The sequence below is a fragment of the Sinocyclocheilus grahami genome, unplaced genomic scaffold (genome assembly GCF_001515645.1).
Source record: "Sinocyclocheilus grahami isolate Dianchi unplaced genomic scaffold, SAMN03320097.WGS_v1.1 scaffold153.1, whole genome shotgun sequence".
In the NCBI taxonomy this organism is placed as follows: domain Eukaryota; kingdom Metazoa; phylum Chordata; class Actinopteri; order Cypriniformes; family Cyprinidae; genus Sinocyclocheilus; species Sinocyclocheilus grahami.
The window spans coordinates 1302535-1314993 of NW_015505332.1; the positions used below are offsets into that span (position 1 = coordinate 1302535).

The window sequence follows — 12459 nt, forward strand, 5'->3', positions numbered from 1 at the left end:
CTCTTGCATTACTTGATCTTTTTATTTTGGTGCGTCAATCTGTTGAGTTACTTAGTATAGGAAATTATGATCCGCACTCACGAGAACAATCTTCTTTTTTCTTTTATTTTACATTCATTACTGATGGGAAAAGACACAAACGTTTCGGCTCAAAGCCTTCCTCAGCGTGTAAAGCAATTCAATCCCTCCACCCACTTTTAAAATCACAAATTATATTGACGTCATCATTCATTAGCCAATGTTCAATTACCACAATCATTAAATCATTTCCACTTAAACCCTGGACAATTTACATATATACAGTATATATATCCAACACAACACGTCACATCCACTAGTACACCTCACAATATACCCGTGACTAAAACAATAGTTACCCAGGACCACATACTGTATATATCACTATTATACAAACTTATAGTTTATCCTATCAATCATCAATATCTACTCCACCAATTAACTTTAAATTGTATAACAATGGAAAATTCAATAATTAAGAACATCAGAAATACATCGTCATAAACTATCATTGTTTTTCACACTGTAAATACTCAATTTATTATATAGAATATTAAAAATGAATACGATCAACCATAGTTCATTAAAGAAAGACAAAGATCTAATTCCTCATTCATACCATTTGGGTTCAGTGATTTAAGTTTATGAATCCAAATGGGATATGAAAAGTGGGTATACTGTTCCCCATAGCGACCCCTAGAGGACTCAGTTCGAAGTTCCCATGAAAGGGAACGTCTCGGGTTACTTATGTAACCATGGTTCCCTGAGTAGGGAACGAGACACTGCATCCTCTAGGTTTCTTGCCATGCTTCGGACGCAAGCTTCAGACAAAGAAGTGGATGATGTGTTCTCCCGGTGCCTATTTATACTATAGTCGCACCGGTAGTGATATCATGGCTCTCGCCGGCCAACGTGTTGATGGTGTTTTTTCAATGTATGCTTCAGACACGGGTCATGACAAGGCGTTCCCCATAGCGACCCCTAGAGGACGCAGTGTCTCATTCACTACTCAGGGAACCATGGTTACATAAGTAACCTGAGACGTATTTCTAGAATGAATCCAGCATAAATATGCTGATGTAATTCCCAAAACGTTGCAGCATGTATGTGTACGAAAAACGAAAGTTTCATACTAATTCGGAATGGATTACAGCCTAGAAAGCAGGCAAAGCGCACTCCCATTTTTATCACTAAAAGCATCACTCATCTTAGTTCATTGCGACCTCACAAAGTTCCGTTATAATCAATGAAGCTCTCTAAACTACACAATGAATCTCTTATTTAGGCTACATCACGTCTGCACTTATGAGATGAATCACAAGTGTGCAAAACTCCGGCACTTTCAACGGTGAGTGAATTCTGAAAACTCTAACATTTCTGATTGGCCACTGGGTTGGAGAGATCAACAGATATGTCTGTGATTGGCTACATTGTTCAATGCCGCACAAGGAACAAAGAAACAGTGTAACAGGTTGATCTTTGGGCTGGGTGATATTGGTATTAATAAATGTATTATTTTATTTTATATTTATTTATTTATTTTATTTTGATGATATTTGTTGTACAATATCATTCAAAAGTTTGGGGTTGGTACAATTTTCATTTTTATTATTTTAATTTGATCAAAAATAGGCCTACAATAAAAACAGTGAAATATTATTAAAATTTGAAGTAACCGTTTTCTATTTGAATATATTTTAACATATATTAATGTTTTTACTTGTGATGCCAAAGCTGAATTTTCAACATTATTACTCCAGTCTTCAGTGTCACGCGATCCTTCAGAAATCATTTGAATTTGCTGATTCAATGTTTAAAACAGTTGAGCTGCTTAATATCTTTGTGGAAACTGTAATACAAATGTTTTCTGTTTTTTTTTTCAAAAGGATTCAAGTTCAAAAGAACATACACACAAAATCCTACTGACCACAACATTTTGAATGGTAGTCTAAATATTGATATTTAATTTGCTCTTAAACAGCTAATTTCTAAAATAATTTAACATTTTAACGCAAAAACTAAAATACAGTAAAGGTACAGTTAAAATGCATGTTTTCTATACTAATTTATTAAATGAACACAAGGAAGAGATGTGTGAAAGTAAAAAGTGTGTGATTTCTTACAAAACTAGTCATTGGCCAAATAAAAAGCACATTAAAATGATTGTAAATTTTTATCACCCAACCCTAATTAATCTAAGAATGCTATATTTGATGTTTCACTGTTGGCCTCTGTATTATATTAAAGTTAAATTGTCAGCATCATACGTTAGTTCACCCAAAAATGAAAATTAGCCTATGACTATTAGTATATGACTTACTTCTTTCAGACGAATCCAGTCGGAGTTATATTAAAAATGGTCTTTGATCTTTCAAGCTGTTTAATATCACTCAGCGGGTGTTGCATGCATCTGTCCGAAAGCAGTTAAATAAAATGCGCCCATCCATAAAAAAAAAGTGTCTCACACGGCTCCGGGGGGTGAACAAAGGCCTTCTGTAGTGAATCGATGCATTTTTTTTAAAGAAAAATATCCATATTCAAAACGTAATAATCACTTTAATCTAGCTTGCGCTCACTGTTGTACACTGGAAGCAGTTCCGGGGGAATGACCTATGAGGTCAGCGCTGCGCATGCGCCAGTGAGTCTCGTGAAAACCAATGTTTGTCAACAGGAGCAAAGGATGCAAAGTTTCCTTACTTTAGCAAAGGAAAACCAGTCTCCTCTTGGCTTATATCGAAATCCTCCGACATTCTTCTTTACAAATCCTCGTTTTGTACTTCTAATTCTTGACCGTTGTTTTGTTTTGATCTCTCCCCTGTGCTTCTGCATGCGTCACTTCTGAGCGGCACATGCGCAAAGCTGACCTTATACGTCATCCGCTCGTAACTTCTTCCAGTGTACAACAGTGAGCGCAAGCTACATTAAAGTGATTATTATGTTTTGAATATGGATATTTTTCTTACAAAAACGCATCGATTTGCTACAGAAGGCCTTTGTTCACCCCCCCGGAGCTGTGTGAGTCACTTTATTTTATGGATGGGCGCATTTCATGTAACTGCTTTTGGACGGATGCATGCAACACCCGCTGAGTGGCATTAAACAGCTTGAAAGATCAAAGACCATTTTTAATATAACTCCGACTGGATTCGTCTGAAAGAAGAAAGTCATATACACCTAGGATGATTTGAGGGTGAGTCATTCATGGGCTAATTTTCATTTTTGGGTGAACTAACCCTTTAAGTAATTGACAATCCAGTGGATAAGCTCCAAAATTATTAACTATAGTATAGATGTGCGAGAGCAGCAGACCAACATTGATTTCATGCTGAAGGAAACCTGAAGTAGCAATTTTCTCTGTTCTCGCTTTCTCCAGCATTGAAAGCATGCAGGTAAACTCATTTTCACACATCTATATCACAGTAAACAATTAGGCTTGTGTTTTAGCCTATCAACTGGAGATGTATGCATTTAAAATTTTGATTTACCATCTACAAAGGAAGATCAGAATAAGGCAATGGATGGGCCCCGGGACCAGGAGCAGGTCGTAATGCATGGAGAATGGTCATCATCAAGCAGGTGGCAATTAGAGGAAGAATGGGCAGCAGAAGCAAATCATGAACAAATGTGATGAGCAAACAGGCATTGATACATAACATGGTATCAACTGTAATAAAATTGTCTTAATAAAATGTATTTCACTATTGAAAAATAATGTCAAATGATTAATGTCATAAATGTCAAATGATTAATCGCGATTAATCGCATCCAAAATAAAAGATTTTGTTTACATACTATGTGTACTGTGTATATTTATTATGTATATAAATACACACACACATACACAAGTATATATTTTGAAAATATTTACATGTATATATATTTATATTCTTATATTTTATATAAATATATTTAATATATAAACATAAAAATTTTCTTAAATATATACATGTATGTGTTTGTATTTATATATACATAATAAATATACACAGTATACACATATATTATGTAAACAATAACTTTTATTTTGGATGCGATTAATCTCGATTAATCGTTTGACGGCACTAAAAATAATAGTTGGGCCTATAAACCAATGGCCACTCCAAAACTGAATCTGCAGACAGATACATATGTAGATACAGATATCGTATGGTCCTAATGGTCCAAATGGTGTGACAAATTCTTTTTTTTTTTTAGAAAGTACAAATAATGCATGTAGCCTCTCAATTTATTTAAGATAAAAATCAAGAAAGCTGCATGCTAAATTGGGTGCAGATTCCATGTGGCCTGCCAATGGCATAAAAAGTTAAAACAATATAATAATAATATTATCAACATCAAAAATGGTGGATATGAAGCAGATGAAGTGAACAGACAGTAGAGAACTTTGCTGATACTCACGTTGGGACTGTGTGAAGATCTTGTGTTCTGTGGAGAAGTTCCCCTGGAAATTAGAATTTTTGGCTGCAAAACGAATGAAGTACTCTGTGTACGGCTCAAGGCCCGTGATCACCAGGGGATCTACAAATGTAAGCGTTTTCATCACACATTTGAATGTACAAAACCATCAAAACAAACTTCACTTTTCTGAGTGACTTATTTACTTGTGGGCTTGACAATGCTTTGACTCCAGGTGTCTTCAGACGGTTTCTTCCACTGAAGGATGTACTGGGTAATAGAGGACCCTCCATCTTGCACTGAGGCACTCTGGATGAGGACAGAAGATGAGGGCCCCGGAGCCACACTGAATTTAGCGGGTGTCCCAGGCCAGGCTTTTGAGAGAGAGGAATATAATTTTTAATGGGAAGCAATATTGAAAGTTTATGCAGAAATTAAAGACATCAACAAATCAAAGTTAGTTAACTACTACTGAAGCCACTACAAGAGCCTTACTTATCAGCTGGAAGTCCTCAGTGGTTGTTCCTGCCGTATTGCTGGCTATGCAGGAGTACAAGCCGCCATCAGAGGGCATTACATTTTCAAGAATCAGCTCAGAATCCTCCACATTCGTCTGCCCACACATGTTCGTGCAAAAAGGAAAGACAATAAGAGACAGGAAAAAGTCATTCATACTGAAGAGAAGAGTACGTGGGTCAAACTTCCTGTAGAAATAGAATCCCTCCTAGTCGCCACCACCATCAATTATAATGATATTTCCCTTAATCCGTGCAAGATTTTATTAACTTAAACATATTTCCAAAACGTTTTGTAATTGCAAACAAAAATGTATACTGTATGTTTCTCACCCTTTTTTCTTTGTTAGTTTTCCTGACCCACTGTATGGTTGGTGTTGGATGTCCTGTGGCATTGCAGATCACAGATCCAGTTTCTCCTGGAATAACCACCAGCTTGGGTTGATCCAAAACTACAGTTGGACGCTCTGAATAATGATCAATAAGACAAAAATTTAATCAAATTAAATTATGTATATGCATGACTGAAATGGCAATTATTTTAGAACATTTTAGGCATGAAGAAAGACAATTTCTTATGTCGATTCCAATAAAAAAAAACTACCTATCTTCCATAGTTAAATAATAAATATCAAATATATACAATGAACCATAAATATATAACAACTATGGAAATATATTCATTAAATATCTATTTTTATATCTTACAAAATGGTCAAAATGTGTTTTGTTTGGGTCTGGGCCATCTGGCCTATTGGAGAGTGTCAATTTGATGCTTGCATGGCACCAAATTCCCCATATCTGTGTTTGTGTCTGTAGTAAAAGGTTTTCTTGGAATAAATCATTGGCTAAACAAAATTGCCAAGAAAGGGAAATAAAGTAGAGGAGAAAATAAACAAGTTGAGCCGTAAACACAAATTCACTGCAGTTTACAGTCAGCATGACACACGTTTCACAACTCATTTGACTTAAGCAGTGAAACAGGATATTCAGAAAGAATATGCTTGCTTGTCTTGATTTTATTCTTCAGGAATTGATTGATAGGATCATGAAAAATGGGTGTTCACAGCCAAATAATCCATTTAGTAGCTTTTTACTGCCAACTGCCAAAACTTACTGGCCATAAAGACTTTCATTAGGATAGTAAACATTAATTAAGAAGGTAAATGGGGTCAATTTTGATATCATGTTAAAGTTTGTAACTGTATATTGACTAAAAACAAATGAATGCAGACCAACTGCCACATTCAATGCCTCTGCACTTTCAGAAAGTATAAACACATCACTTCATTTTAGGTTTTCTAAGAGAGTCTTGTTTTACCTGAGACATCCAGAATAAATGTGGCGGTGTTTTCCCCGATCTTATTGGTAGCCATGCAGACATAATCTCCAAAATCACTCCTGGTCACTGCAGAGATGGTGAGCTCACTTTTATCAGAGTTGTATTTGTGACGGGACTGGTCAGAGGTGGAAGGGCTGAGGGGAAAGATGCAGAAACACAGTCTGTTTGCCACTATTGTTCATTAAGACAACACAAATATACTCATGGTAGGAAAACTAACAACTAAGAGACAAAAGGAAACTCCAAATATACAAATGACAAGATGGACTCTAAGACTAAAGAATATGTGTAAACACATGCCATATAGGCTCTGTTCCAAACATTACTGAGCTGCCTTGCTGTCTACAACTGATTTTGAATGCTTCTAAAATAACACCATAAGCACAAAAATGCTTATGGGTGAAAGTAATTTTATTACTTGATTGAACAATTTTTTCAGTATTTATAATCGATTTATAATTTGTTTTAAATACATTTTAAATCAAGTTTTCCCATTTTCATTTCTTATTTATTTATGGTTATTTTTATTTCTTATGCATCACTTTTATGTAAAGCATTTTGAACTGCCATTGTGTATGAAATGTGCTATATACTGTACATAAACTTGCCTTGCTTTAGAAATCAGCCTAAAGAAGGTCTCTAAAAATGCAGCAGCTTGTCGGTTTATACCTATTATGCTGCCTATGTAGGTAGCTCACTAGGTTTTAAAATGGAGCGATAGAAGTAGTCAGGATGGATTATTTGCATGTAACATGTAAGAACTAGAACTTTTGACTTCAAAAGCAGATTCACAAATATAAAAAGACTGAGACTAAGGATTATAGGTAAGCATGTAGGAAATATTACAGCATTTTCTACTGATATACACACAGTATCCATGAAATATCTGGATGGGGTACTCCATTGACCAGGCAGGCTATAGACACAGTGCTGTTGGGTCCGGCAAAAACACTTTTTCTTTCCTGGTGAATCAGGGCGTGCTGCCTATGTAGGTAGCTCACTAGGTTTTAAAATGGAGCGATAGAAGTAGTCAGGATGGATTATTTGCATGTAACATGTAAGAACTAGAACTTTTGACTTCAAAAGCAGATTCACAAATATAAAAAGACTGAGACTAAGGATTATAGGTAAGCATGTAGGAAATATTACAGCATTTTCTACTGATATACACACAGTATCCATGAAATATCTGGGGTACTCCATTGACCAGGCAGGCTATAGACACAGTGCTGTTGGGTCCGGCAAAAACACTTTTTCTTTCCTGGTGAATCAGGGCAGTCGGCGGCTCTGGAGAATGGGATGTGTAAAGCAGATATTAAGAGGATATATCCAGCCTGACCACATTAAGAACAAACATGATTAATTCCTCTATGTCCTCACCATTAACAACAACAGAGATCTGGAGCTCCCTTATTATGGGGCGTCCCTTGATCCTGCCTTCACAAGTATAGGTTCCACTGTCTTCCTGCTGAATTCTCAGAATCTGCAGAGACTTATCTGGCAGGATTCTGAGATGACCTCGTCCTGTACAAAGAGAAGAGGGAAGGTAGAGCATGAGGAATGTCAAAGATGCAATACTATTACTTTAGATTCATGAGACGAAGCCTTTAAAAGCCCACACGCACACTCTTAAAAGTCCAGTTCACCCCAAAACCAAAAACTGTTTCATTATTTAGCAAAATAGGCTCACTGGGAAAAACATGTCTCTCCAAAAACTCCAACAGCTTTTATTACTTCTCACAGAAATTATGATTCCAGTTTTTTTTTTTTACGAGTCCTTGCACAGTACGTTTGCATCTCCATACGCTTGTCTGACATTGTAAACTTGCTCAGTAGCTCACCTGGTACAGCACTGAACTTGTGATGTGGAGTGCTCAGTTACAAGTCCTGTTAAATACAACTCAACACTCTATAAAAGAGCTCAAAGACGCAAGTTAAAATGGCATAAAAAAAGAGTGATTTAAACTCACGTTTGTGTTTGTTAATAGCTAATTGTAGGTAGTACACTCTTAAAAATAAAGGTGCTTCAAAAGGTTCTTCAAGCGATGCCATAGATGAACCATTTTTGGTTCCACAAAGAACCATTCAGTCAAAGGTTATTTAAAGAACCATCTCTTTCTTACCTTTTTGTAATCTGAAGAACCTTATTTCACCACAAAGAACCTTTTGTGAAACAGAAAGGTTCTTCAGATGTTAAAGGTTCTTTATGGAACCATTTAGACAAAAAGGTTCTTCTATGGCATCATGAAGCACCTTTATTTTAAGAGTGTAGGTTTTTTTAAAATAGAGCATTAATCTTTTAGCGCCATTCACCAGGCATTTAATTTTTTTAACTCGACCTGTTTTGGATAAAAACCAAACATGCTTTTAGCTGCATTGGGCATCTCACTTTGAAAGTGTTGTGAAATTTGCAAAAAGGAACAGAATGAAACATGTTAGCGAACGCATCTCAGACTCATTAGACATTTCAAAGTGTTTGCGATATGTAAACACTGAATGTAATAAATCGCTGCCACATTCACGCTCATCTGTTTCGGGCTGGAATTTAGCGACAATCACTGGACATTTCACACCGAAAGTGCTGTGAGACATGTAAGGACCAACATAATATCACTACGTAGAAATGTTGCCACACGTTTTTCCAAAGAGCCCTCATATAATTCCAAACCCTGTGGAACACAAAAGGAGAAATGTGAGTAAATAATAATAGACTTTTCATTTTGGGGTGAACTGTCCCATTAAGGTTGTCAATGGTGGCGTTTACTTGAAATGGGGCAGGGCTTGATGTTTTGGAGCTGTTTCTTTTGGCCTCACCGTCAGACAGGAAGAAAAAACATTAAAACAAACTGTTCACAGATGTTTCCCAACTTCTAGCGGGAAACATCTGTCGATTTGTTTGCAAATCGGTCAGAAAATGAATGCACAGGCCCCTCCCACCCCATCGCTGGATCGTCCACCATCGCCATCCTGCCATTCTGCCATCTACAGGCATCAATGATAGCTACGAAGGTGAGGAGACACCCATACCACATAAAAGAGCAGAAGAACCTGCAGCATGGCCATCCCCCCTACCGTCATCATTCACGATGCGATTGTTCCGAAACCAGAGGATATCCACCGCAGGCTTCCCAGACACCACGCAAGGAATGGTCGCTGTCTGGTTCACCAGAAATTCATGGTACACCGGTGTGTTGCCAAAGTCCGGTGTTTCTGATTGTTGGACAAAATTTCACATGAGAATCATTCACAAATTTTGTGAATCCACAAGTAAATGTGCTCAGGAACATTATGAGTCTTTAGGAACAAGAACCAGAAGAAGAGAACCTACGGTAGACATAGATCTGGTAGTTCATCTTCTTTGTGCCATGGTCATTTTCAAACACGCAGGTATAGATTCCAGCGTCATCTAATTCAAAGTTCTTCAAGATCAGTTTACTCGAGGTTTCATCAATTTTCTCGACTACATAGCGATCTTCATCAATGTCTTCTCCACCTTTCAACCAACTAATTTCTCCCTCTGAATCAGCTGAACCACGCAACAGAACATAGAAAAGAAAATAATTTATTTGTATGTCACATTTCACAATACATAAGTTTCAAAACGTCTTTCCAAAAACAACTTATTTCAATGTTACATTTAGGAAGTATTCTGTTATCCACCAGTGATGAGTGTATGAATGTCCATATGGCATTAATTAGCTATAATATAATACAAGTTATGGTTAGTTATTTATTCAGTTAAGCAGACACAACAAATGTGGTAGGCAGCAATAACTTGTGCCTGTAATGATGACAATATACAGATAATATTACAATTCATATTGTAATATTTCATATTTATTGTAATACTTTATATTTATTTCATATGTAATATTTGAATATTTCACAGATTAACATCAAAAACAACACCTTCTTGGTTATTTTATGACAGTAACATTACATCAGCGATATTAAAAATGTTTTGACTGGTACAGACTGTTGTATGATATTCAAAGGCCTCCAAAAGTATTTGGACAAAAAATGTAACAAAACATCAAACCAAGTGCCATTTATTTTAAAGAAGCACAAGCCAAGCCACAAGCTTTTCAAACAAACTACTTCACAAAAACATGTTTGTTAGGTTTCAAATGACAGATACGTCAAAATGAAAGCAAAATGTATTGCTGACACTTGAGGAGAACTCATACAGTCAGAAAAAGTCACACTGAGCTCTGATTTGTTCCCAAAATAGCATCATTTATTTCCACTTAGTCTAATATTTTGCAGCTAATGCAACAGCATTAAGTACAGATATAATTTGGGGTCATTATTTGTGTCAATTAGTCAATTCTTAGTACTAAACACACCAACCTTTGCACAAGAGCAGAGTGTCGCTTCCCACCCGCACATCTTGGTCACTACTGATGATGTCTAATTTAGCATCTAACATGAAAGAAAACACATAACCAAATTATTAACAAATGAGCTCTATACTCTTAAAAATAAAAAATTCCAAAGGATTCCAAAAATTCTGGTTTCCCCAAAGAACATTTCGGGTGATTTATTTCAGTTGCGTAAAGAACAACAACAAGACTTTAAAATCTATAAAGAACCTTTTCTGCAATGCAGAGGTTCCATAGATATTAAAGGTTCTTCATGAAACCATATTTTAATAAGGAACCTTTTATTTATTTTCTAAATTTATTTGTGGTTTAATCAAGTGCAGCTTTAATTCAGATTTTTTTTTATGCCACAGGATTATTTTATTGCATCACTACCACAAATAGCTCTGCTACTAATATTGGCTTACAGATGAGGAAAAGAGTAAATGGACATTGGAAATGACTGGCTTCGCTTGCAAAGCAATATTTCTTCCTGTATAAGCGATCAAAGACATCCAGCTACAAAGAACAGAGCAACACGGTTTTCTTTTGAAAGGGAAACATTCTCCTTCATAATATATATATATATGCATTTTGATCCGTAATTGTTGAAATAATTATGTTTCAAATGTAGATTGAGTCATCCTCTATGCCATGTCAATTTTCAAAGCAAGAGAAAAAAGCATTAGTTAAAAATAGGTAACTAAACAAACCAATCAATAAATTTAGTAATACAAAGAGAAAAATAAAAAGCAGATAACAACAACAAATAGGAACATATATGAACATTTGAGATCAAAATTATAGATTAACAAATCCTAAAACCCTATAATATTGTGCATATATTTGACTATTTACATGCAAATGTCTGAAAATGCTAATTTAGGATGTAATACCAAATTTTCATCACAAATGATATTGTCAGCACAGAAATATGAGTGAAAACTTTATATTAAATTGTAATAATAAAATTAGCTTTGTTTAAAATGTAAATTGTATAATAAATCCCATATTTCCGAATAACATTGCATATACTGTATGTGGTGGCTATATACAAATTTCTGAAAATGTGCATATTTGTCTGATATAAACTAACATAAAAATGTCGATACAAATGACATTGTAAGCAAAGCAATATGAGTGAAAACTTTAAATTAAAAATTTAGGCTACTTTACTGAACATTTTATTTTGATAATAAACCATTTGGTCTCACACTTTTGGACACCACAGCATATAAAAGTAATAAGTCAACAAGTAGCCTAACAGAGAAATTCAATTACAGTCAAATATTAGGAAAGTAAAGCCCTGCTTACCTATTACAGTGGAGCATATAAGAAGGAGTCCACACAGCCTGAGCATCATCATGCTTGCAGTCATCTCTTCCAGAGCACCTCTCCAAGAGTCTAACAGGCAACGTGTTCCCCGTGATTTTATATGCTATGACAGAGACAGACAGGAACCTGGTTATCTGCAGGATCTGACCCCAAAACTCCCGATGCTTCATTCAGATGACGAAGCGCAGGGATGCGGAGACGCGCTCCGCCGCCCAGACGCCAGCGGCCCTCCCATACCCCTCCTGCGCACCGGATGAAACGAGCCCTGCCGTCCCCTGACACTTGATGGAGGACGATATTTTTATCTCACGATCTTGCATTTTACTGAAGATGATTAAAAACATGTGGAAGATAAAGAAACGCATGTACATAGCCTACACATCACTGAATAAAAGAAAAAGGGAATAAATAATTGTTTATTAATTAATTCACAAAAAAATCAGTATTTATCTGCATTGAAAAATAAGGTGGATACCAAAGACTATTATAATAA

At 35.9% G+C, this 12459-nt stretch overlaps 1 protein-coding gene across 1 annotated transcript in view; it reads right to left on the minus strand.

Moving 5' to 3' along the window:
- Window positions 1-12041, minus strand: part of LOC107592510 (neural cell adhesion molecule 1-like) — a 14723-nt gene extending 2682 nt beyond the window's left edge. Inside the window, exons 1-12 of the mRNA XM_016282043.1 lie at window positions 11946-12041; window positions 10621-10692; window positions 9599-9796; window positions 9343-9480; window positions 7651-7794; window positions 7494-7557; window positions 7141-7200; window positions 6250-6404; window positions 5262-5395; window positions 4909-5026; window positions 4620-4787; window positions 4417-4536 (exon numbers count right to left, since the gene is read on the minus strand). Of these exons, the coding sequence (XP_016137529.1) occupies window positions 4417-4536; window positions 4620-4787; window positions 4909-5026; window positions 5262-5395; window positions 6250-6404; window positions 7141-7200; window positions 7494-7557; window positions 7651-7794; window positions 9343-9480; window positions 9599-9796; window positions 10621-10692; window positions 11946-12009 (1435 nt within the window). The 5' untranslated portion in view covers window positions 12010-12041. The remainder of the gene's footprint in view (window positions 1-4416; window positions 4537-4619; window positions 4788-4908; window positions 5027-5261; window positions 5396-6249; window positions 6405-7140; window positions 7201-7493; window positions 7558-7650; window positions 7795-9342; window positions 9481-9598; window positions 9797-10620; window positions 10693-11945) is intronic.
- Between the last annotated feature and the right edge of the window lie 418 nt (window positions 12042-12459).